The sequence below is a fragment of the Aptenodytes patagonicus genome, chromosome W (genome assembly GCF_965638725.1).
Source record: "Aptenodytes patagonicus chromosome W, bAptPat1.pri.cur, whole genome shotgun sequence".
In the NCBI taxonomy this organism is placed as follows: domain Eukaryota; kingdom Metazoa; phylum Chordata; class Aves; order Sphenisciformes; family Spheniscidae; genus Aptenodytes; species Aptenodytes patagonicus.
The window spans coordinates 17,718,390-17,745,375 of NC_134981.1; the positions used below are offsets into that span (position 1 = coordinate 17,718,390).

The 26,986-nt window shown below is 48.7% G+C and overlaps 1 protein-coding gene across 1 annotated transcript in view; it reads left to right on the forward strand.

The window, feature by feature from the left end:
* LOC143171953 (pikachurin-like) overlaps positions 1 to 26,986 on the forward strand; it is a 124,531-nt gene that overhangs the window by 45,318 nt on the left and 52,227 nt on the right. Inside the window, 1 exon segment of the mRNA XM_076361139.1 lies at positions 5,155 to 5,321. Coding sequence (XP_076217254.1) covers positions 5,155 to 5,321 — 167 coding nt within the window.

The following is a 26,986-nucleotide window of genomic DNA, read 5'->3' on the forward strand; positions in this document are numbered from 1 at the left end:
CCCTGCGAGATCTTGGCCAGAGACAGAGACACCTGTGCCAGTCCAGGGAACGTAGCTCTGCAGAAAGACGGGAAAAGTGGCATCAAAATGAGCCATTCCGGTGTAAAAGTTGACACAAACTGAAATTTGATGCAAAAAGGACCATTGAGACAGTTTTCAACAAAATGTTCCAAGCCTAGAAAACAGGAGCTGGCTGGCCCTGAACATAGTCACCAGCTGAGTTTATTGTGTTCCTCTCCCAATCTGTTTGCCGTTTTATCATTTTGTACTGATTTGTTCACACAGGGAACATTCTGGAGAAATAGCAAAGGTCAAGTGATAAATCTCCCTCTTTCCCTCTCCTTCAGCTGCAGATACTTACACGTTTGCAGGCATTTCCTTTATTATTCACTTCTGTAGAAGGAAGTCTTGTGAGAGACAGTCAGTGAAGTTGAAGGCTAGCCTACAGTTTGTGTTATCTTCTAAATCTTTGTAGAGAGCAATACCTCCTTTGGGTCCCTTCATCAGAGGCGTGTGTTTCCATTTGGGCACAGACGTCGGCAGGGTCTGTTGCAAAGTGACTGTAAGGCAGTACTTGAACTAGCAGGGATCCTTTGGATTGAAATTAGAGCCAAAAAAAGATGTGTATAGGAAAACTGAAAGCACTACTAAGCAAGGAACGAAGCAATGTTAACAGCTTTCATTTGGAAAACACTATACATTTTCATTTTGGCCCAGGCATCAAAAGCTCAGAGGAGGGAAACAATGAAAAAGTAGCCAAAATAAATGCCCTCCTGTCTACCAGGAAATGGTGGTGGAGGGTGACTTAAGATGGTCTGATTTTATTTTTATTTTTAGCGAGACAATGAAATATTTGCATCCTGTGTGCCATTGCACATAGGAGCCAGGCAGCTGGGAGCTACTGCTTTGCCAGTGCATTTGTCCTGCTGGCACAAAGAAATGAAACCCCAGTGATCAATAAATCTTGTATTGACTGATAAAAGAAAACATACGTTAACTTTGGCATTTTCTTCTAGCTGCAAATAACCAAATGCAAAATGCCTACCTTGTGCTATAATTTTTATTGGAAGACTGTTGGAGACATTTGCAGCTAGTCCTATGTAAACATTAGTAGATTCAGGGAGCACTTGGAGGTTATTTCCTGTAATAAATATCACAAGGACATCTTAGAAAAGGACACTAGAATAATTTTCTCTGAAAGGTCATTTCTGTCCCTATTTTACTTTCATAGGCTTCAATTTGAATATTTTGGGTGGCCTAGACCTAGTGTTTACATTTTTATTTTGTTTATATTCATTTACCTTCTCATTCCATTTTCTCTTTGGTAAGAAGAGACCACTTTTAGAGAGAGTAGAAATGGTGTGAAAATATCAGAATACTCTCTCAAAGTATTTGAAGTAGCCCTTCCCTTTCAGATGTCCCTCTGCATATGAACTTAAGCATTTCTAGTTTTTCTACATCAGTGTTGAGAACAAACTAACTGCCATGTGAATGGTTTTACTGATTTCAGATGGATTATAATGGCACTTAGAGCAAGCGTTTCTTGGAAGCTGGCTTCCAGTATGAATCAGGATTTAACCAGGCATTGTCCGAAGGCAGACGTGAATTTTGTTGCAAAATCCACATAAGTAGGCCAGGTTATCTGCATTATTGTTCTGGTTTTTTGGTCATTTCTGGGGAGAAGATTTTGGATCCAGATTTTCCAATGTGGGTGGATTAACCTAATTGCCTGGGAAATCAAATGTTAGATTTTGTTGATGCGTTAGAAACCACGGAAGCACCTGAGAACAGTCACATAGGAATTAGGGCTTCTCCCCCAAAAAAGGTGGCAGGATCAATGGCCCAACTGAAGTGCATCTACACCAATGCACGCAGCATAGACAACAAGCAGGAGGAGTTGGAAGCCATTGTGCAGCTGGAAAACTATGATATAATTGCAATCATGGAAACATGGTGGGATGACTCGCACAACTGGAGTGCTGCAATGGATGGCTATAAACTCTTCAGAAGGGATAGGCAAGGAAGGAGAGGCGGTGGGGTAGCCCTGCATGTTAGGGAGTGTTTTGACTGTCTAGAGCTTGGCGATGGTGATGAAAGGGTCGAGTGTTTATGGGTAAGAATCAGGGGAAAGGCCAACAAGGCAGATATCATGGTGGGAGTCTGTTACAGACCACCCAACCAGGATGAAGAGGCAGACGAAATATTCTATAAGCAGCTGGGAGAAGTCTCATGATTGCTAGCCCTTGTTCTCATGGGGGACTTCAACTTACCAGATGTCCGCTGGAAATACAGTACAGCGGAGAGGAAACAGTCTAGGAGGTTCCTGGAGTGTGTGGAAGATAACTTCCTGACACAGTTGGTGAGTGAACCAACTAGGGAAGGTGCCCCGCTGGACCTCTTGTTTGCGAGCAGAGAAGGACTTGTGGGTGATGTGATGGTTGGAGGCCGTCTTGGGCATAGCGATCATGAAATGATAGAGTTTTCGATTCTCGGAGAAGTAAGGAGAGGGGTTAGCAGAACTGCTACCTTGGACTTCTGGAAGGCAGACTTTGGCCTATTCAGGGGCCTGGTTGACAGAGTCCCTTGGGAGGCAGTCCTGAAGGGCAAAGGAGTCCAGGAAGGCTGGACATTCATCAAGAACGAAATGTAAAAGGCACAGGAGCAGGCCATCCCCATGTGCCAAAAGACGAGCCGGTGGGGAAGAAGACCGACCTGGTTGAACAGAGAGCTTTGGTGGGAACTCAGGAAAAAAAGGAGAGTTTATGACCTTTGGAAGAAGGGGCAGGCAACTCAGGAGGACTACAAAGCTGTTGTGAGGATATACAGGGAGAAAGTTAGAAGGGCCAAAGCCCAACTAGAACTTAATTTGGCTACTGCCATAAAAGAAAATAAAAGTGTTTCCATAAATACCTTAACAACAAAATGAGGGCTGGATGTGGGGGGAAACATAGTGACAAAGGATGAGGAAAAGGCTGAGGTACTTAATGCCTTCTTTGCCTCAGTCTTTAATAGTAAGATCAATTGTTCTCAGGGTACCCAGCCCGCTGAGCTGGAAGACAGGGACGTGGAGCAGAATGAAGCCCCCAGAATCCAAGGGGAAATGGTTAGCGACCTGCTACACCACTTAGATACACACAAGTCTATGGGGCCGGATGGGATCCACCCAAGGGTACTGAGGAAGCTGGCGGAAGTGCTCACCAAGCCACTTTCCATCATTTATCAGCAGTCCTGGCTAACCGGGGAGGTCCCGGACAACTGGAGGTTAGGAAATGTGACGCCCATCTACAAGAAGGGCCGGAAGGAGGATCCAGGGAACTACAGGCCTGTCAGTCTGACCTCGGTGTCGGAGAAGATTATGGAGCAGATCATCCTGAGTGCCATCACACAGCACGTACAGGACAACCAGGTGATCAGGCCCAGTCAGCATGGGTTTATGAAAGGCAGGTCCTGCTTGACTAACCTGATCTCCTTCTATGACAAGGTGACCCGCTTAGTGGATGAGGGAAAGGTTGTGGATGTTGTCTACCTGGATTTAGTAAAGCCTTTGACACCATTTCCCACAGCATTCTCCTGGAGAAACTGGCTGCTCATGGCTTGGACGGGAGTACTCTTCGCTGGGTCAAAAACTGGCTGGATGGCAGGGCCCAAAGAGTTGTGGTGAATGGAGTTCAATCCAGTTGGCGGCCGGTCACGAGCGGTGTTCCCCAGGGCTCAGTTTTGGGGCCAGTTCTGTTCAATATCTTTATCAATGATCTGGACGAGGGGATTGAGTGCACCCTCAGGAAGTTTGCAGACGACACCAAGTTGGGCGGGAGTGTTGATCTGCTCGAGGGTAAGAAGGCTCTGCAGAGGGACCTGGACAGGCTGGATCGATAGGCCGAGGCCAATTGTATGAGATTCAACAAGGCCAAGTGCCGGGTCCTGCATTTCGGCCACAACAACCCCATGCAGTGCTACAGGCTTGGGGAAGAGTGGCTGGAAAGCTGCCCCGCAGAAAAGGGCCTGGGGGTATTGGTCGACAGCCGGCTGAATATGAGCCGGCAGTGTGCCCAGGTGGCCAAGAAGGCCAATGGCATCCTGGCCTGTATCAGAAATAGTGTGGCCAGCAGGAGTAGGGAAGTGATCGTGCCCCTGTACTCGGCCCTGGTGAGGCCCCACCTCGAATACTGTGTTCAGTTTTGGCCCCCTCACTACAAGAAGGACATTGAGGTGCTGGAGCGTGTCCAAAGAAGGGCAACGAAGCTGGTGAAGGGTCTGGAGAACAAGTCTTATGAGGAGCGGCTGAGGGAACTGGGGTTGTTTAGCCTGGGGAAAAGGAGGCTGAGGGGAGACCTCATGGCTCTCTACAACTACCTGCAAGGAGGTTGTAGCGAGGTGGGTGTCGGTCTCTTCTCCCAAGTAACTAGCGATAGGACAAGAGGAAATGGCCTCAAGTTGAGCCAGGGGAGGTTTAGATTAGGGAAAATTTCTTCACCAAACAGGTTGTCAAGCATTGGAACAGGCTGCCCAGGGAAGTGGTTGAGTCCCCATCCCTGGAGCTATTTAAAAGACGTAAGACGTGTAGGCGTGGTGCTTAGGGACATGGTTTAGTGGTGGACTTGGTAGTGTTAGGTTAATGGTTGGACTCAATGATCTTAAGGGTCTTTTCCAACCTAAATGATTCTATGATTCTATGATTCTCATCCTTCTAATGCTTGTATATGTTTGAGGGGACTTAGTGGCATTAGAGCACAAGCTCTTAGAAATAAATCAGAATCTTTCCCTCTGTTGTGAAGTATTGCTTTATACAGCCAAATAGGGGATTGGGAACTGCAGGTAATATACCTCCACTTGAAAACTGTGAACTCAAAATCCACAAAAACAGATAAACAGAACTTGATTTGTCAAACTGTTCTCTAAACAACCTCCTTGGCTTTATAAGCAAAATCAGAATATTGTTTTTGTATCACTGTATAGTGCAATGTTTCCATATCACAAGCTTTGCAGCTTAGTAATGGTTGCAGAGTCTGGCCCCTTAAGAGTGAAGGATTTCAGTGATGATTTAGCAGGCTTATATCTCATTTATTTTGTGTATTTCTGAGGAAAGTTTAAAGGCAATTATTTTATACAGCCAGCTTTAATTATTTATGATCTTGGCTTTTTTTGATCCTGAAGGCCAGACCTTGACAGCAATTGGACAGTAATAAGAGAGCAGATCCAGATGGAGTCCATGGTTCTCAAGGGACTTCTCCCAAATACCAAGTATCATTTTGCCATCCGAGCAGCAAACTCCTATGGATCCAGTCCCCCCAGCGCACCGAGTGATGTCATCCGAACATTCAGTGAGTAGAAACACCTTTTTGTAATTAAAGCTGTCTATCCGGGGTAGCCTGTGGAGGACTGCTGGTGGAAGGAGTCACTCTCCAAGCTCAGGCACCCCCAGTCTGACACCTCTCGGTCCTGTCCGTGGAGCTTGCAGCATCCTGTGAAAGTCAAGCCAAAAGCAAAGATTTGAAAAGCTCCAGACAGAAGCACTCTCATGTTGTTTCTCTGCTCTGGAGGTCATTGCCAGATATTTTTGGATCGCTACTTACTGACTTTTGTGCCAGCTTCATGCAGAACTGATAAGTGAATATCATGGGAAGAAATGAGAGAGACAAGTCTATTATTCATCTTTTTTTTCTGTTCTTCAAAACTGAACTGTATATATTACATGTATAATTTCATAGAAACATAGAATCATTAAGGTTGGAAGAGACCTCTAAGATCATCGAGTCCAACCATCAACCCAACACCACCGTGCCCACTAAACCATGTCCCTAAGCACCACATCTACACGTCTTTTAAATACTTCCAGGGATGGGGACTCCACCACTTCCCTGGGCAGCCTGTTCCAATGTTTAACCACTCTTTCAGTAAAGAAATTTTTCCTCATGTCCAATCTAAACCTCCCCTGGTGCAACTTGAGGCCATTTCCTCTCGTCCTATCGCTAGTTACTTGGGAGAAGAGACTGACACCCACCTCACTACAACCTCCTTGCAGGTAGTTGTAGAGAGCCATGAGGTCTCCCCTCAGCCTCCTTTTCTCCAGGCTAAACAACCCCAGTTCCCTCAGCCGCTCCTCATAAGACTTGTTCTCCAGACCCTTCACCAGCTTCATTGCCCTTCTCTGGACACGCTCCAGCACCTCAACGTCCTTCTTGTAGTGAGGGGCCCAAAACTGAACACAGTATTCAAGGTGCAGCCTCACCAGGGCCGAGTACAGGGGCACGATCACTTCCCTACTCCTGCTGGCCACACTATTTCTGACACAGGCCAGGATGCCATTGGCCTTCTTGGCCGCCTGGGCACACTGCCGGCTCATATTCAGCCGGCTGTGGACCAATACCCCCAGGTCCTTTTCCGACAGGCAGCTTTCCAGCCACTCTTCCCCAAGCCTGTAGCACTGCATGGGGTTGTTGTGGCCGAAGTGCAGGACCTGGCACTTGGCCTTGTTGAATCTCATACAGTTGGCCTCGGCCCATCGATCCAGCCTGTCCAGGTCCCTCTGCAGAGCCTTCCTACCCTCGAGCAGATCAACACTCCCACCCAACTTGGTGTCGTCTGCAAACTTCCTGAGGGTGCACTCAGTCCCCTCATCCAGATCATCGATAAAGATATTGAACAAGACCGGCCCCAATACTGAGCCCTGGGGAACACCGCTCGTGACCGGCCGCCAACTGGATTGAACTCCATTCACCACAACTCTCTGGGCCCGGCCGTCCAGCCAGTTTTTGACCCAGCGCAGAGTACACCTGTCTAAGCCATGAGCCGCCAGCTTCTCTAGGAGAATGCTGTGGGAGATGGTGTCAAAGGCCTTGCTGAAGTCCAGGTAGACCACATCCACAGCCTTTCCCTCATCCACTAGGCAGGTCACCTGGTCATAGAAGGAGATCAGGTTGGTCAAGCAGGACCTGCCTCTCATGAACCCGTGCTGGCTGGGCCTGATCCCCTGGTTGTCCCGCTCATGCCTTGTGAGCGCCCTCAAGATGAACCGCTCCATAATCTTCCCCGGCACCGAGGTCAGGCTGACAGGCCTGTAGTTCCCCGGATCCTCCTTCCGGCCCTTCTTGTAGATGGGTGTCGTGGTTTAATCTCAGTCAGCAATTAAGCACCACGCAGCCGCTCGCTCACTCCCCCCACCCCCGGTGGGATGGGGGAGAGAATTGGAAGAGCACAAGTTAGAAAGACTCGTGGGTTGAGATAAAAACAGTTTAATAATTGAAATAAAATGATAATAATAATATGATAATAATAATAATAATACACAAAACAAGTGATGCACAGCACAATTGCTCACCACCCGCTGACCGATGCCCAGCCAGTCCCCGAGCAGCGGCCCCCCCGGCCAGCTTTTCCCAGTTTATGTACTGAGCATGACGTCACATGGTATGGAATGTCCCTTTGGCCAGTTTGGCTGTGCCCCCTCCCAGCTTCTTGTGCACCTCCAGCCTTCTCAGTCAGTAGAGCATGGGAAGCTGAAAAGTCCTTGGCTAGTGTAAGCATTACCTAGCAACAACTAAAACACCGGTGTGTTATCAACTTTGTTCTCATCCTAAATCCAAAACACTGTACCAGCTACTAGGAAGAAAATTAACTCTATCCCTGCCGAAACCAGGACAATATCCACCCCTTATTCTATACCATTTGCATCATGCTCAAGTCTCACATTTTCCAGTACATTTTCATTAATCACCACCCCCTTTTATATATATATATACACACATACACAGATATCATTCCCTTCATCTGTGGGCCATCCCTCTAAAATGTTCGGTGAGTTCATTTAGTCCATGACTTCAGGCTCCATCTGTCATAATAATCTTTCAGGGCAGGAAAAATGGAGATGGTATGTGGTGTTGGATTGTTCCATGTTGAAGTCAGTTCTGGTACCATCATCACTGTGCTTTGCTTGGTTTCACTGAAGTTATTCTTCATTAATCTGGGTGATTCTTATTATAATAACATTAGTATGGCATATAATATTATTAGTATGATTAGTATCTCTGTGTATTATTAGTATAACTATTATAACTATAATTAGTACTTAACATCATATAGTTCAGATCATTGGCTATTCTCACCCAAAATCAAATCCCCTTGAGGTACACATCGGACTTCCCCATCCTTCCGCATTATCCACCAAGTGCACCCAGGCCCTTGAGCAAAAGCAATCCCATGGATGGGTCTGCCTCTGCCTGAGGCAGGAATAACCCAGACTGTCTTCCCCAGCATATTTTTTATGTGCACTACAGGGACTTTATTCCCATCTACAGTACGTAAAAGTTCTGACTGGGCAGGGCCTGCTCGATTGGCAGATCCCCGAGTGTTGACTAACCAGGTGGCCTTTGCTAAATGCGTATCCCAATGTTTAAACGTCCCACCACCCATTGCTCTCAGCGTAGTCTTTAACAGTCCATTGTATCGTTCAATTTTCCCAGAAGCTGGTGCATGATAGGGGATGTGATACACCCACTCAATGCCATGCTCTTTGGCCCAGGTGTCTATGAGGTTGTTTCGGAAATGAGTCCCGTTGTCTGACTCAATTCTTTCTGGGGTGCCATGTCGCCATAGGACTTGCTTTTCAAGGCCCAGGATAGTGTTCCGGGCGGTGGCATGGGGCACGGGATATCTTTCCAGCCATCCGGTGGCTGCCTCCACCATTGTAAGCACGTGGCGCTTGCCTTGGCGGGTTTGTGGGAGCGTGATATAATCGATCTGCCAGGCCTCCCCATATTTATATTTCAGCCATCGTCCTCCATACCAAAAAGGCTTTAACCGTTTGGCTTGCTTGATTGCAGCGCATGTTTCGCATTCATGGATAACCTGTGCAATAGTGTCCATGGTCAAGTCCACCCCTCGATCACGAGCCCATCTGTATGTTGCATCTCTTCCTTGGTGACCTGAGGTGTCATGGGCCCACCGAGCTAGAAATAATTCACCCTTATGTTGCCAGTCCAGATCCACCTGAGCCACTTCAATCTTAGCAGCCTGATCCACCTGCTGGTTGTTTTGATGTTCTTCAGTGGCCCGACTCTTGGGTACGGGAGCATCTATGTGACGGACTTTTACAACCAGGTTCTCCACCCGGGCAGCAATATCTTGCCACAATGCGGCAGCCCAGATGGGTTTGCCTCTGCGCTGCCAGTTGCTCTGCTTCCATTGCTGCAACCACCCCCACAGGGCATTTGCCACCATCCATGAGTCAGTCTAGAGATAGAGCACTGGCCACTTTTCTCGGTCAGCAATGTCTAAAGCCAGCTGGATGGCCTTTACTTCTGCAAATGGGCTCGATTCACCTTCTCCTTCAGCAGTTTCTACAACTTGTCGCATAGGACTCCATACAGCAGCTTTCCACCTCCGATGTTTTCCCACAAGACGACAGGACCCATCAGTGAACAGGGCATATTGCTTCTCATTTTCTGGTAGTTCATTATACATTGGGGCCTCCTCAGCACGCGTTACCTCCTCCTCTGGCAATATTCCAAAATCTTTGCCCTCTGGCCAATCCATGATCACTTCCAGGATTCCTGGGCGACTGGGGTTTCCTATTCGAGCCCGTTGTGTGATTAGTGCGACCCACTTGCTCCATGTAGCATCAGTTGCATGATGTGTACAGGGGACCCTCCCTCTGAACATCCAGCCCAGCACTGGCAGTCGGGGTGCCAGGAGGAGCTGTGCTTCAGTGCCGATCACTTCTGAAGCAGCTCGAACCCCTTCATATGCTGCTAATATCTCTTTTTCAGTTGGAGTATAGCGGGCCTCGGATCCTCTGTATCCCCGACTCCAAAACCCTAGGGGTCGACCTCGAGTCTCCCCTGGTGCTTTCTGCCAGAGGCTCCAGGTAGGGCCATTCTCCCCGGCTGCGGTGTAGAGCACATTTTTTACCTCTTGCCCTGCCCGGACTGGCCCCAGGGCTACTGCATGAACTATCTCCCGTTTAATTTGTTCAAAAGCTTGTCGTTGCTCAGGGCCCCATTTGAAATCGTTCTTCTTGCAGACCAGTTATCCTCAGGGTACTCGGCCCCCCGAGCTGGAAGACGGGGACGGCGAGCAGCATGAACCCCCCGTAATCCAGGAGGAAGCAGTCAATGACCTGCTATGCCACCTGGACACTCACAAGTCTATGGGGCCGGATGGGATCCACCCGAGAGTGCTGAGGGAGCTGGCGGAGGTGCTCGCCAAGCCGCTCTCCATCATTTATCAGCAGTCCTGGTTAACGGGGGAGGTCCCGGAAGACTGGAGGCTTGCCAATGTGACGCCCATCCACAAGAAGGGCCGGAAGGAGGATCCGGGGAACTACAGGCCTGTCAGCCTGACCTCGGTGCCGGGGAAGATTATGGAGCGGCTCATCTTGAGGGCGCTCACAAGGCATGAGCGGGACAACCAGGGGATCCGGCCTAGCCAGCACGGGTTCATGAGAGGCAGGTCCTGCTTGACCAACCTGATCTCCTTCTGTGACCAGGTGACCCGCCTAGTGGATGAGGGAAAGGCTGTGGATGTGGTCTACCTGGACTTCAGCAAGGCCTTTGACACTGTCTCCCACAGCATTCTCCTAGAGAAGCTGGCGGCTCACGGCTTAGACAGGTGGACTCTGCGCTGGGTCAAAAACTGGCTGGATGGCCGGGCCCAGAGAGTTGTGGTGAATGGAGTTCAACCCAGTTGGCGGCCGGTCACGAGCGGTGTTCCCCAGGGCTCAGTACTGGGGCCGGTCTTGTTTAATATCTTTATTGATGATCTGGATGAGGGGATCGAGTGCACCCTCAGCAAGTTTGCAGACGACACCAAGTTGGGTGGGAGTGTTGATCTGCTCGAGGGTAGGAAGGCTCTGCAGAGGGACCTGGACAGGCTGGATGGATGGGCCCAGGCCAACTGTATGAGGTTCAACAAGGCCAAGTGCCGGGTCCTGCACTTCGGCCACAACAACCCCATGCAGCGCTACAGGCTTGGGGAAGAGTGGCTGGAAAGCTGCCCAGCAGAGAAGGACCTGGGGGTGTTGGTCGACAGCCGGCTGAACATGAGCCGGCAGTGTGCCCAGGCGGCCAAGAAGGCCAATGGCATCCTGGCCTGTATCAGAAATAGTGTGGCCAGTAGGAGTAGGGAAGTGATCGTGCCCCTGTACTCAGCCCTGGTGAGGCCGCACCTCGAATACTGTGTTCAGTTTTGGGCCCCTCACTACAAGAAGGACATTGAGGTGCTGGAGCGTGTCCAGAGAAGGGCAACGAGGCTGGTGAGGGGTCTGGAGAACAAGTCTTATGAGGAGCGGCTGAGGGAACTGGGGTTGTTCAGCCTGGAGAAAAGGAGGCTGAGGGGAGACCTCATGGCTCTCTACAACTACCTGAAAGGAGGTTGTAGCGAGGTGGGTGTTGGTCTTTTCTCCGAAGTAACAAGCGATAGGACGAGAGGAAATGGCCTCAAGTTGCGGCAGGGGAGGTTTAGATTGGATGTAAGGAAAAATTTCTTTACTGAAAGAGTGGTGAAACATTGGAACAGGCTGCCCAGGGAAGTGGTGGAGTCCCCATCCCTGGAGGTTTTTAAAAGACGTGTAGATGAGGCGCTTAGGGACATGGTTTAGTGGGCATGGTGGTGTTGGGTTGATGGTTGGACTCGATGATCTTAGAGGTCTTTTCCAACCTCAATGATTCTATGATTCTATGATTCTTCTGGGTCACTTGATAGAGAGGGCTTACGATCAGACTGTAATTTGGAATGTGCATTCTCCAAAAACCCACGACGCGTAAGGAAGCTTGTGTTTCCTTTTTGCTAGTTGATGGAGACATGGCTGTTATTTTGTTGATCACATCCATTGGGATCTGACGACGTCCATCTTGCCATTTTCTTCCTAAAAACTGGATCTCCTGTGCAGGTCCCTTGACCTTACTTTGTTTTATGGCAAAACCGGCCTTCAGCAGGATTTGGACTATTTCCTTCCCTTTTTCAAAAACTTCTGCTGTGTTGCCCCACACGATGATATCATCAATGTATTGCAGGTGTTCTGGAGCTCCACCCTGTTCTAATGCAGTCTGGATCAGTCCATGGCAAATGGTGGGGCTGTGTTTCCACCCCTGGGGCAGTCGGTTCCAGGTGTACTGAACGCCCCTCCAAGTGAAAGCAAACTGTGGCCTGCACTCCGCTGCCAAAGGGATTGAGAAAAATGCATTAGCAATATCAATTGTGGCATACCACTTGGCTGCCTTTGATTCCAATTCATATTGAAGTTCTAACATGTCTGGCACAGCAGCACTCAGCGGTGGCGTGACTTCATTTAGGCCACGATAGTCTACTGTTAGTCTCCACTCTCCATTAGACTTCCGCACTGGCCATATGGGACTGTTAAAGGGTGAGTGGGTCTTGCTGATCACTCCTTGGCTCTCCAGTCGACGAATCAGCTCATGAATGGGAATCAGGGAGTCTCGGTTGGTGCGATATTGCCGCCGGTGCACTGTGGTGGTAGCGATTGGCACTTGTTGGTCTTCGACCTTCAGCAACCCCACAACAGAAGGGTCCTCCGAGAGACCAGGCAAGGTGGACAGCTGTTTAATCTCCTCTGTCTCCAAGGCAGCTATACCAAAAGCCCACCTGTACCCTTTTGGGTCCTTGAAATACCCTCTCCTGAGGTAGTCTATGCCAAGGATGCACGGAGCATCTGGGCCAGTCACAATGGGGTGCTTCTGCCACCCAGTCCCAGTTAGACTCACTTCGGCTTCCAATACAGATACCTGTTGGGATCCCCCCGTCACCCCAGAAATATAGATGGGTTCTGTTCCTATATATCTTGATGGCATTAGGGTACACTGTGCACCGGTGTCTACCAGAGCCTTATACTTCTGTGGGTCTGACGTGCCAGGCCACCGAATCCACACAGTCCAGTAAACCCGGTTGTCCCTTTCCTCCCCCTGGCTGGAGGCAGGGCCCCTCTAATCCTCATCACAGTACTCGTTTCTCATTTCTTGTACGTATGAGTCAGAAGTTTCTTCATTAAGATCAAGAGTAAGATCAGCCCTTCTACTCTGTCTGGGGAACTGCCCGCTGGAAACTGGAGCAGCAATTTTCCTGGAAGAACCTCTTTTGTGATTGTTTTCCCTTGTAATTCACGTACCCGTGCCCCTAGGGCTGCAGTAGGTTTCCCATCCCACTTCCTCATGTCCTCTCCGTGGTCACGCAGGTAAAACCATAGGGTGCCCCGTGGTGTGTACCCTTTATATTCTCTCTCTTGAGCAAAAGAACGCTTACTTCTAATAGCCGAGATACTGGTCCGTATAGGTGAGGAGTAGGACCTATCCTCTCTGAGCTGCTGGATCTCCCGTGACAGTTTCTCCACAGCCGAGACGATGGAGGAAGAAAGACTTTCCTCGTATTGCCGGAGTTGACTAGCCAATTCATCCACTGTTTGTTCCTCTCCATCTTTCCAGGTTATCACTGCCAATGAATTGGCGTATGACGATGGTGCGCTCCTTATAAACTTCCGCCACATGGGTCGTGTGCACTTGACTTCGTCTGGATCTTTGGATAGTTGTTCATTGTTCAGGTCATCATAAATCACCTCCAGCACAGCTAATTCTCTCAGAAACTGGATACCCTTCTCCATGGTGGCCCACTTGCTTGGGCGACATATGACATCTTCCTTAAAGGGATACCTTTCCTTCACGCTTGACAGGAGTCGCCTCCAAAGGCTGAGGATACGTGTCCCTTTTCCAATTGCTTTGTCAATGCCCCCTTCCCTAGAAAGGGATCCCAGCTGCTTGGCTTCCCTACCCTCTAATTCCAGGCTACTGGCCCCATTATCCCAGCGTCGGAGCAGCCAGGTGACAATATGCTCACCTGGACGACGGCTGAAATCTTTTCGTATATCTCGCAGCTCACTCAGGGATAGAGATCGGGTGGTCACTGCCTCGTTTATGAGTTCTTCCTCTTCCTCCTCCCCGATCAGCGGCCGGCTTTCCTCCTCCCGTTCTCGTGATGGTCCTTCTCTAGGGTCATCTGTCTCGTATACTTCTTCCTCCGGTTCCCTTTTAGAAGAAGCTTCTTCCTCCCTTACTAAACGAGCCGACTTCCGCTTCCAAGATTTCTTCTTGTGTACAGGGGCGACTGATACTGGCACAGGCTCGTTCTTTGGTTCAGCCACAGGGCGTGTTGCTGGGGTTGGAGTGGCCGCAGTGCAAGTGCATGTCACCGGAGTCTGAGCGGCCGCAGGGCCTGTTGCCGGGGTTGGAGTGGCCGCAGTGCATGTCGCTGGGGTTGGAGTGGCCGCAGTGCATGTCGCCGGGGTTGGAGTGGCCGCAGTGCATGTCGCCGGGGTTGGAGTGGCCGCAGTGCAAGTGCATGTCACCGGAGTCTGAGTGGCCGCAGGGCCTGTTGCCGGGGTTGGAGTGGCCGCAGTGCAAGTGCATGTCACCGGAGTCTGAGTGGCCGCAGGGCCTGTTGCTGGGGTTGGAGTGGCCGCAGTGCAAGTGCATGTCACCGGAGTCTGAGTGGCCGCAGGGTCTGTCGCCGGGGTTGGAGTGGCCGCAGGGCCTGTCGCCGGGGTCGGAGTGGCCGCAGAGCCTGTCGCCGGGGTTGGAGTGGCCGTAGTGCGTGTTGCCCGGGTTTGAGTGGCCGCAGGGCGCGTTGCCCGGGTCTGAGTGGCCGCAGTGCGTGTCGTTTTACTGTCAGATCCAGAGACCTTCTCTTCCCTTTCAGGGTACTGAATGGTGTTGAACAGGGCTCGGTAGGCATGGGCCAGGCCCCAGCACGTTGCAATGATCTGCATCTCTCTAGAGTTGCCAGGGTGACAGCATACTTTTTCCAAATATTCTACTAACTTTTCAGGATTCTGCATTTGCTCAGGGGTGAAGTTCCAAAACACTGGGGGTGCCCATTGGCCTAGGTACTTGCCCATCTTGTCCCACACACCCTGCCACTCATAATTATCCAGCTTTGGGGCAGATCTCTGGATGATATTCTTAAATTGCTTACCAACTTTAGACAAAACCGAAACAGTATTCCCAAGAAGTATTAATAGAAGTATCTTAACTACCCAAGGATGTTCAAGATACTGAAAAGTTACTGTAATGAAGGAGGAAACATCATAGAAGAAGGTAGTGACACTGCCATTCTGTATTTCCTCCGTAAAAAAACTCTCAGAAAAGTTACTGCAATTGCTAGTTGTCTCCATGATATGGTATCCATGGTACAGTAACGGCTTCATTGCGAAGTTTACATACCACAGAAACGTCAAGGTCAATGTTCTAAAAACAAACCTCACAAGCGAGACATTACTATTCACTGCAGACCACAGCAAACTGCAAAAACCAACACCAATCTTTAACATGTACAGCAGGAAAAAGAGCGCGATGCAGATTATAAAAATCAATATCGAGAACAGAGAAACCAACATTGTGACCCTCAACTATTAACAGATATAAGTTCCTTAATACACTCCGGTTAATCTGTTATTATCTCAAACCCTTCGTGCCCCACGTTGGGCGCCAAAAAGGACTGTCGTGGTTTAATCTCAGTCAGCAATTAAGCACCACGCAGCCGCTCGCTCACTCCCCCCCCACCCGGTGGGATGGGGGAGAGAATTGGAAGAGCACAAGTTAGAAAGACTCGTGGGTTGAGATAAAAACAGTTTAATAATTGAAATAAAATGATAATAATAATATGATAATAATAATAATAATACACAAAACAAGTGATGCACAGCACAATTGCTCACCACCCGCCGACCGATGCCCAGCCAGTCCCCGAGCAGCGGCCCCCCCGGCCAGGTTTTCCCAGTTTATGTACTGAGCATGACGTCACATGGTATGGAATGTCCCTTTGGCCAGTTTGGCTGTGCCCCCTCCCAGCTTCTTGTGCACCTCCAGCCTCCTCAGTCAGTAGAGCATGGGAAGCTGAAAAGTCCTTGGCTAGTGTAAGCATTACCTAGCAACAACTAAAACACCGGTGTGTTATCAACTTTGTTCTCATCCTAAATCCAAAACACTGTACCAGCTACTAGGAAGAAAATTAACTCTATCCCTGCCGAAACCAGGACAATGGGCGTCAATTTAACAACTTGGAAAGACCAAAGCAAATCTATACTGTTTTCTGAGGAGTAAGACTCTTAAACTATTAAGAACAATCATGAAAATAATGATATAAACAAGTAAGCATCCCTTTTTGATCAGAAGCTGCATAGCAAAATTATTAGGTGAAAATGCATTCAAACACACTTGACTAATCACGACTGTGAAAGTGCAGCATTTGTGCAGCAATGTAGGCCATGCACACTGCAATAAGGGGTAGGTCCTGAATACCTCTCCTGATGGCCTTCCTTGGGATATAATCCTGTGCTAGTGTCTCTGTGGGCTGACTTTGGGATGCTGTTGCTCCTCATCACCCCCAAAGTCATAGCTGTATGTGAAAATCCCAACCAAGCTGACACAGAGCATGTTGGGAATCGTACAAATCGTGTCTCTCGCACAGTGAAAAACCCAGTGTCACAAAGCAGAGTCAATGCAGGAAGCAGAGCCAAGGCTGGTGGGGAATGTGGACTAACTGAGCTATATCCTTAATGTGCCGAACTTTTCATTGCGTTTAAAAGGTTTCAGTATTTTTAAGTTCCAGTTTTGAAGGCATGTATAGGGGATAGAACACCACGCAAGAAAATGACTGGATATAATTTTAGCAGATTAATGAACTATAAAAAAGAGCAGCAAGACTGAATTTTTTTTCTTTTCTCACCTGTGCGCTCAATTGCAAATCATCTTTAACTGACTGGTAGAAAATGAGCAGCAGAATTTGCATGCTGCAGAAATGTGGGACACATCCTTAATGATTGTCCTGGTTTCGGCAGGGATAGAGTTAATTTCTTTTCTACTAGCTGGTACAGTGTTTTGGATTTAGGATGAGAACAAAGTTGATAACGCACCGATGTTTTAGTTGTTGCTAGGTAATGCTTACACTAGCCAAGGACTTTTCAGCTTCCCATGTTCTACCGACTGAGAAGGCTGAAGGTGCACAAGAAGCTGGGAGGGGGCACAGCCAAACTGGCCAAAGGGACATTCCATACCATGTGACGTCATGCTCAGTACATAAACTGGGGAAAGCTGGCCGGGGGGCCGCTGCTCGGGGACTGGCTGGGCATCGGTCGGCGGGTGGTGAGCAATTGTACTGTGCATCACTTGCTTTGTGTAGTAGTATTATTATTATCATATTAATATTATTATCATTTTATTTCAATTATTACACTGTTTTTTATCTCAACCCACGAGTTTTTCTAACTTGTGCTCTTCTCTTCCAATTCTCTCCCCCATCCCACCGGGTGGGGGGGAGTGAGCGAGCGGCTGCGTGGTGCTTAGTTGCCGACTGAAGTTAAACCACAACAGTACTTTTTGGCGCCCAACGTGGGGCTCGAAGGGTTTGAGATAATAACAGGTTAACCGGAGTGTATTAAAGAACTTATATCTGTTAATAGTTGTGGGTCACAATGTTGGTTTCTCTGTTCTCGATATTGATTTGTATAATCTGCATCGCGCTCTTTTTCCTGCTGTACATGTTAAAGATTGGTGTTGGTTTTTGCAGTTTGCTGTGGTCTGCAGTGAATAGTAATGTCTCGCTTGTGAGGTTTGTTTTTAGAACATTGACCTTGACATTAGTGTGGTATGTAAACTTCGCAATGAAGCCGTTACTGTACCACGGATACCATTTCGTGGAGACAACTAGCAATTGCAGTAACTATTCTGAGAGTTTTTTTACGGAGGAAATACAGAATGGCAGGGTCACTACCTTCTTCTATAATGTTTCCTCCTTCATTACAGTAATTTTTCAGTATTTTGAACATCCTTGGGCAGTTAAGATACTTCTATTAATACTTCTTGGGAATACTGTTTCAGTTTTGTCTAAAGTTGGTAAGCAATTTAAGAATATCATCCAGAGATCTGCCCCAAGGCTGAATAGTTATGAGTGGCAGGGTGTGTGGGACAAGATGGGCAAGTACCTAGGCCAATGGGCACCCCCAGTGTTTTGGAACTTCACCCCTGAGCAAGTGCAGAATCCTGAAAAGTTAGTAGAATATTTGGACAAAGTATGCTGTCACCCTGGCAACTCCAGAGAGATGCAGATCATTGCAACGTGCTGGGGCCTGGCCCATGCCTACCGAGCCCTGTTCAACACCATTCAGTGCCCTCAAAGGGAAGAGAAGGTCTCTGGCTCTGACAGTAAAACGACACGCACTGCGGCCACTCAGACCCGGGCAACGCGCCCTGCGGCCACTCTGACCCCAGCGACAGGCCGTGCAGCCACTCAGACCCCGGCAACAGGCCCTGCGGCCACTCAAACCCGGGCAACACGCAGTACGGCCACTCCAACCCCGGCAACATGCACTGCGGCCACTCCAACCCCGGCGACATGCACTGCGGCCACTCAGACCCTGGCGACATGCACTGCAGCCACTCAGACCCCGGCGACATGCACTGCGGCCACTCAGACCCCAGTGACATGCACGGCGTCCACTCCAATCCCGGCGACATGCACTGCAGCCACTCAGACCCCGGCGACATGCACTGCGGCCACTCAGACCCCAGCGACATGCACTGAGGCCAGTCAGACCCCGGCAACAGGCCCTGCGGCCACTCAGACTCCGGTGACATGCACTTGCACTGTGGCCACTCCAACCCCGGCAACAGGCCCTGCGGCCACTCAGACTCCGGTGACATGCACTTGCACTGTGGCCACTCCAACCCCGGCAACAGGCCCTGCGGCTACTCGGACTCCGGTGACATGCACTTGCACTGCGGCCACTCCAACCCCGGTGACATGTACTGCGACCACTCCAACCCCGGCAACAGGCCCTGTGGCTGAACCAAAGAACCAGCCTGTGCCGGTATCAGTCGCCCCTGTACACAAGAAGAAATTTTGGAAGCGGAAGTCGGCTCGTTTAGTAAGGGAGGAAGAAGCTTCTTCTAAAAGGGAACCGGAGGAAGAACTGTACGAGTACCCTGGAGAAGGGCCATCACGAGAACGGGAGGAGGAGAGCCGGCCACTGATCGGGGAGGAGGAAGAGGAAGAACTCATAAACGAGGCAGTGACCACCCGATCTCTATCCCTGAGTGAGCTGCAAGATATACGAAAAGATTTCAGCCGCCGTCCAGGTGAGCATATTGTCACCTGGCTGCTCCGATGCTGGGATAATGGGGCCAGTAGCCTGGAATTAGAGGGTAGGGAAGCCAAGCAGCTGGGATCCCTTTCCAGGGAAGGGGGCATTGATAAAGCAATTGGAAAAGGGACACGTATCCTCAGCCTTTGGAGGCGACTCTTGTCAAGCGTGAAGGAAAGGTATCCCTTTAAGGAAGATGTCATATGTCGCCCAAGCAAGTGGGCCACCATGGAGAAGGGTATCCAGTTTCTGAGAGAATTAGCTGTGCTGGAGGTGATTTATGGTGACCTGAGCAATGAACAACTATCCAAAGATCCAGATGAAGTCAAGTGCACACGACCCATGTGGCGGAAGTTTATAAGGAGCTCACCATCGTCATACGCCAATTCATTGGCAGTGATGACCTGGAAAGATGGAGAGGAACAAACAGTGGATGAATTGGCTAGTCAACTCCGGCAATACGAGGAAAGTCTTTCTTCCTCCATCGTCTCGGCTGTTGAGAAACTGTCCGAAAAACTGTCCCGGGAGATCCAGCAACTCAGAGAGGATAGGTCCTACTCCTCACCTGTACGGACCAGTATCTCGGCTATTAGAAGTAAGCGTTCTTTTGCTCAAGAGAGAGAATATAAAGGGTACACACCACGGGGCACCCTATGGTTTTATCTGCGTGACCACGGAGAGGACATGAGGAAGTGGGATGGGAAACCTACCGCAGCCCTAGGGGCACGGGTACGCGAATTGCAAGGGAAAACAATCACAGAAAGAGGTTCTTCCAGGAAAATTGCTGCTCCAGTTTCCAGCGGGCAGTTCCCCAGAGAGAGTAGAAGGGCTGATCTTACTCTTGATCTTAATGAAGAAACTTCTGACCCGTTCGTACAAGAAATGAGAAACGAGTACTGTGATGAGGATTAGAGGGGCCCTGCCTCCAGCCAGGGGGAGGAAAGGGACAACCGGGTTTACTGGACTGTGTGGATTCGGTGGCCTGGCACATCGGACCCACAGGAATATAAGGCTCTGGTAGACACCGGTGCACAGTGTACCCTAATGCCATCAAGCTATATAGGGGCAGAACCCATCTGTATTTCTGGGGTGACGGGGGGATCCCAACAGCTAACTGTATTGGAAGCCGAAGTGAGTTTAACTGGGAATGGGTGGCAGAAGCACCCCATTATGACTGACCCAGATGCTCCGTGCATCCTTGGCATAGAGTACCTCAGGAGAGGGTATTTCAAGGACCCAAAAGGGTACCGGTGGGCTTTTGGTATAGCTGCCTTGGAGATGGAGGAAATTAAACAGCTGTCCACCTTGCCTGGTCTTTCGGAGGACCCTTCTGTTGTGGGGTTGCTGAAGGTCGAAGACCAACAAGTGCCAATTGCTACCACCACAGTGCACCGGCGGCAATATCGCACCAACCGAGACTCCCTGATTCCCATCCATAAGCTGATTCGTCGACTGGAGAGCCAAGGAGTGATCAGCAAGAACCGCTCACCCTTTAACAGTCCCATATGGCCAGTGCGGAAGTCTAATGGAGAGTGGAGACTAACAGTAGACTATCGTGGCCTAAATGAAGTCACGCCACCGCTGAGTGCTGCTGTGCCAGACATGCTAGAACTTCAATACGAACTGGAGTCAAAGGCAGCCAAGTGGTATGCCACAATTGATATTGCTAATGCGTTTTTCTCAATCCCTTTGGCAGCGGAGTGCAGGCCACAGTTTGCTTTCACTTGGAGGGGCGTCCAGTATGCCTGGAACCGACTGCCCCAGGGGTGGAAACACAGCCCTACCATTTGCCATGGACTAATCCAGACTGCACTAGAACAGGGTGGAGCTCCAGAACACCTGCAATACATTGATGACATCATTGTGTGGGGCAACACAGCAGGAGAAGTTTTTGAGAAAGGGAAGGAAATAGTCCAAATCCTGCTGAAGGCCGGTTTTGCCATAAAACAAAGTAAGGTCAAGGGACCTGCACAGGAGATCCAATTTTTAGGAATAAAATGGCAAGATGGACGTCGTCAGATCCCAATGGATGTGATCAACAAAATAACAGCCATGTCTCCACCAACTAGCAAAAAGGAAACACAAGCTTTCTTGGGCGTCGTGGGTTTTTGGAGAATGCACATTCCAAATTACAGTCTGATCGTAAGCCCTCTCTATCAAGTGACCCGAAAGAAGAACGATTTCAAATGGGGCCCTGAGCAACGACAAGCTTTTGAACAAATTAAACGGGAGATAGTTCATGCAGTAGCCCTGGGGCCAGTCCGGGCAGGGCAAGAGGTAAAAAATGTGCTCTATACCGCAGCCGGGGAGAATGGCCCTACCTGGAGCCTCTGGCAGAAAGCACCAGGGGAGACTCGAGGTCGACCCCTAGGGTTTTGGAGTCGGGGATACAGAGGATCCGAGGCCCGCTATACTCCAACTGAAAAAGAGATATTAGCAGCATATGAAGGGGTTCGAGCTGCTTCAGAAGTGATCGGCACTGAAGCACAGCTCCTCCTGGCACCCCGACTGCCGGTGCTAGGCTGGATGTTCAGAGGGAGGGTCCCCTGTACACATCATGCAACTGATGCTACATGGAGTAAGTGGGTCGCACTGATCACACAACGGGCTCGAATAGGAAACCCCAGTCGCCCAGGAATCCTGGAAGTGATCATGGATTGGCCAGAGGGCAAAGATTTTGGAATATCGCCAGAGGAGGAGGTAACGCGTGCTGAAGAGGCCCCAATGTATAATGAACTACCAGAAAATGAGAAGCAATATGCCCTGTTCACTGATGGGTCCTGTCGTCTTGTGGGAAAACATCGGAGGTGGAAAGCTGCTGTATGGAGTCCTATGCGACAAGTTGTAGAAACTACTGAAGGAGAAGGTGAATCGAGCCAATTTGCAGAAGTAAAGGCCATCCAGCTGGCTTTAGACATTGCTGACTGAGAAAAGTGGCCAGTGCTCTATCTCTAGACTGACTCATGGATGGTGGCAAATGCCCTGGGGGGGTGGTTGCAGCAATGGAAGCAGAGCAACTGGCAGCACAGAGGCAAACCCATCTGGGCTGCCGCATTGTGGCAAGATATTGCTGCCCGGGTGGAGAACCTGGTTGTAAAAGTCCATCACATAGATGCTCACGTACCCAAGAGTCGGGCCACAGAAGAACATCAAAACAACCAGCAGGTGGATCAGGCTGCTAAGATTGAAGTGGCTCAGGTGGATCTGGACTGGCAACATAAGGGTGAATGATTTATAGCTCGGTGGGCCCATGACACCTCAGGTCACCAAGGAAGAGATGCAACATATAGATGGGCTCGTGATCGAGGGGTGGACTTGACCATGGACACTATAGCCCAGGTTATCCATGAATGCGAAACATGCGCTGCAATCAAGCAAGCCAAGCGGTTAAATCCTTTTTGGTATGGAGGACGATGGCTGAAATATAAATATGGGGAGGCCTGGCAGATCGATTATATCACGCTCCCACAAACCCGCCAAGGCAAGCGCCACGTGCTTACAATGGTGGAGGCAACCACCGGATGGCTGGAAACATATCCCGTGCCCCATGCCACTGCCCGGAACACTATCCTGGGCCTTGAAAAGCAAGTCCTATGGCGACATGGCACCCCAGAAAGAATTGAGTCAGACAATGGGACTCATTTCCGAAACAACCTCATAGACACCTGGGCCAAAGAGCATGGCATTGAGTGGGTGTATCACATCCCCTATCATGCACCAGCCTCTGGGAAAATTGAACGATACAATGGACTGTTAAAGACTACACTGAGAGCAATGGGTGGCAGGACGTTCAAACATTGGGATATGCATTTAGCAAAGGCCACCTGGTTAGTCAACACTAGGGGATCTGCCAATCGAGCAGGCCCTGCCCAGTCAGAACTTTTACGTACTGTAGATGGGAATAAAGTCCCTGTAGTGCACATAAAAAATATGCTGGGGAAGACAGTCTGGGTTATTCCTGCCTCAGGCAGAGGCAGACCCATCCATGGGATTGCTTTTGCTCAAGGGCCTGGGTGCACTTGGTGGATAATGCGGGAGGATGGGGAAGTCCGATGTGTACCTCAAGGGGATTTGTTTTTGGGTGAGAATAGCCAATGATCTGAATTATGTAATGTTAAGTACTAATTATAGTTATAATAGTTATACTAATAATACACAGATATAGTAATAATACTAATAATATTACATACCATACTAATGTTATTACAATAAGAATCACCCAGACTAATGAAGAATAACTTCAGTGAAACCAAGCAAAGCACAGTGATGATGGTACCAGAACTGACTTCAACATGGAACAATCCAACACCACATACCATCTCCATTTTTCCTGCCCTGAAAGATTATTATGACAGATGGAGCCCGAAGTCATGGACTAAATGAACTCACCGAACGTTTTAGAGGGATGGCCCACAGACGAAGGGAATGATATCTCTGTGTGTGTGTATATATATATATATATATAGGGGTGGTGATTAATGAAAATGTACTGGAAAATATGAGACTTGAGCATGACGCAGATGGTATAGAATAAGGGGTGGATATTGTCCTGGTTTCGGCAGGGATAGAGTTAATTTCCTTCCTAGTAGCTGGTACAGTGTTTTGGATTTAGGATGAGAACAAAGTTGATAACGCACCGATGTTTTAGTTGTTGCTAGGTAATGCTTACACTAGCCAAGGACTTTTCAGCTTCCCATGTTCTACCGACTGAGAAGGCTGAAGGTGCACAAGAAGCTGGGAGGGGGCACAGCCAAACTGGCCAAAGGGACATTCTATACCATGTGACGTCATGCTCAGTACATAAACTGGGGAAAGCTGGCCGGGGGGCCGCTGCTCGGGGACTGGCTGGGCATCGGTCGGCGGGTGGTGAGCAATTGTACTGTGCATCACTTGCTTTGTGTATTATTATTATTATTATCATATTATTATTATTATCATTTTATTTCAATTATTAAACTGTTTTTTATCTCAACCCACGAGTTTTTCTAACTTGTGCTCTTCTCTTCCAATTCTCTCCCCCATCCCACCGGGGGTGGGGGGAGTGAGCGAGCGGCTGCGTGGTGCTTAGTTGCCGACTGAAGTTAAACCACGACAATGATCCACCAGTTTAACCCGCTAAGGATTTATTTCTAAATCGCCTCCCTGCGGGGATTAACGGCACGGACTCTGGCAGGCAGCAACCAAAGACCTTTATTGCTCTTTGTTAGCATCTTTTATAGCAAGCAGAAGTGTACACGCGCTACCTGCAGCTTGCAGATAGGTTATAGCCTTGTGTTCACGCGCATCTATGCTCTAGCAGATTGGCCCGTTCTTCCTGATCATGCGAAATGCCCTCATGGCCTTTATCTTGTTTTTCTCCTTCCAGCTGCACATTCCTTTTTCCGTTATCTTCTGCTTAAGTGCCTTGTCATGCCAGGTGGTACAGTGTTTGCTCATTAAAATCAAACTCAGGAATGTCCGTTAGTGAGATTCCCATCCCCACACCTCCCTATCTTGAAATCCCTTGTTTTCATTGACTCTTTTATGGCATTTTTCATCCTTTTTTCCCCTCTGTCATGAATTGAATCCTTTGAACAGTTTGCATTAAGTTTTGTATGGCTGCTGAACTCTAAGTTTAACTTCTGAAGCAAATGTTTGTGAAAACCACGAAGGTGCAGTGTGCTCTGGGGTTCCTTGGCCCCTGGATCCTCAAGAGTCAGCTCCTGCTGCCTCAGGCATGCTTGTGTGCTCTTCGGTATCCTGTTTATCTTTGGATGTGAGTGTCTGCATTCTTTGGTCAGAAAAGATAAAGTGTTTAGCTCTGTTAATAAGGGTGGAGTAGTCTTCATACTGCGCTTATTACTGCAGTACTCTAGGAAAGGCACTTTGCCTTTGCAAGTTTGAAAAATTGGAAACCGCCTGTTCTGCAGAGACCTGTCAAGATGGCTCTAAAACATGGATCTTTGTCAGTAGAGCTTGGAATCAAATTCACACACTGATTTCTGGAGAGGTTCATACCGGGCATGAGCTTGACTCTGCGTCTGGATCAGATCTGAAAAGTTAATGTATTATCCATGTTGCACTGCTCTCTGAATAGGCTTAAAAACTATGTGCTGGTCTGTGGGAGGCGCATGGGTGCCACTGTGGCTAAGAGGTTGGTCTCCCTGCACCAAGGGGCTGGCAGTGCTTGGGGGAGACCCTCATGAGCGGGCAGAGCTCCCGCAGCCTGGAGCCACTTTATGTCAGTGATGTGTTCCAGCCCCACACCAGGTCAATTGTACTTAAGGCTACTTTGGCAAACTCTGGGCCCTTTGGCAAATGCGAATGTGGTTCCTTTGCCAGTCTGCTCTTAGTTTCCAGGATGGACTTGGCAAATAGGCTTAAAAACTACATATAGCCACTATGCATGAAAGCCTATGTTATCTTGTGGATAGTTGTCTTCACAATAACCAGCTTTTTGCAGAGCAAGAAGTGGTGTTCAAAGGCGACAAAAGATGCATGCCTTTAGAAATAAGTTCTGCGGCTTTCTGGAAGCAGGAGTGTAACTGAGTATAGCAGCTCTCACTTGGCTTTAGTTATGATGTCTGTGTAAGAAACTGGTTTGATGTTAACCAGATACACAAGTACATTGTGCATTAGTAGAAAAGCTAAACTTTTGTTGTGAAAAAATGTTCTTGATTAAAGCAGTGCATAGCCTGAACATTTATTTTTCCCAAAAACACTAAAAAAACTTGAAGAGTGATTTAAACCAATGAAAAGTTTAATGTGACAAAAATGTTCAAGGGCAACCAAGTAAAACTCACTCCTAGTTCACATTATGTAACTGTAGGTACCTTCCCCCTTCTAGTAGCCAGAAAGCCAATAGTTACCTTCTTTGGCCCAGTTAATCATTCAGTTCAGTTGCTCAGGTATAGACATTCGGTGGATTTGAGGTCCCCTAGGTCCTGTGGTTTTCAGCTGCCACTGCAGGAGGGCATGTGCCTCCCATGCATCTCCCAGACACCTGACAGTCCTCTGGGGATGTCTCAGGTACCATAATGCGTCTCAGATGGCACCAGATACCTGAATCTCTCAAAGTGCCAGCAGATACCTCTTAGTCACCTATCATTGCTGGAAAGGTGTCAGACAGTTGGCATGTCTGAAACTGAAGCATCTTTGCTCTTTGGGGTGCACATCGTAGGAATTACTACCTTCATTATGCCATGGTTCGTCCTCCCATGTAAACAGTGAAACATGACACAAATATTTGATGCTATTTTCTGACTGCTTGTGTATTCCTCAGAAATACCTGAAATATCTTAGGAAGCTGGCAGAAGTCCATACAATGCCTAGTTCCTTTGCATTACCTAGTCCACATAGTGCTGGCACTAAGGTCCTTAGGGTGTTTGGATTTTAAAAATTTGTAGCTTTATGCTTGTATATCCTGGATTTTTATGCTTGTTTTGAAATAATTAGTGGCTTTCCGATGCTTATTTTAACTGAAGAGCAAATTCCCAGCATTACCTCAAATGCAGGGGACCTTCAGGGTCTGTGTTGCATTGTGTCAAGTCTCTCGCAGCTCTTCTAGGCAGGCTGAGACAGAGATGAGTCCTGCAGACACTGAGTCCACGCTACTTGGGGATTTTTTCTGCTGAGGTTTATTTCATTCTCATGTGTAATTCTCTCACTTTGGTTTCAAGGGTGGCTGGATTTGCAGTACACTTGACTGTGCATTGTTTCAGGTCCGCATAGGAAACCGTTGTCTTTGCTAAAATGTTCCTCTGAAGAGGTGCTGACTGTATCACCTAATGTGACAGACCTCCCAAGGCCCTTGCAAGTAGAACATGTGGCCTTGATTATAAGCAGTTACCCCCTTACCTAGTAAAAAAT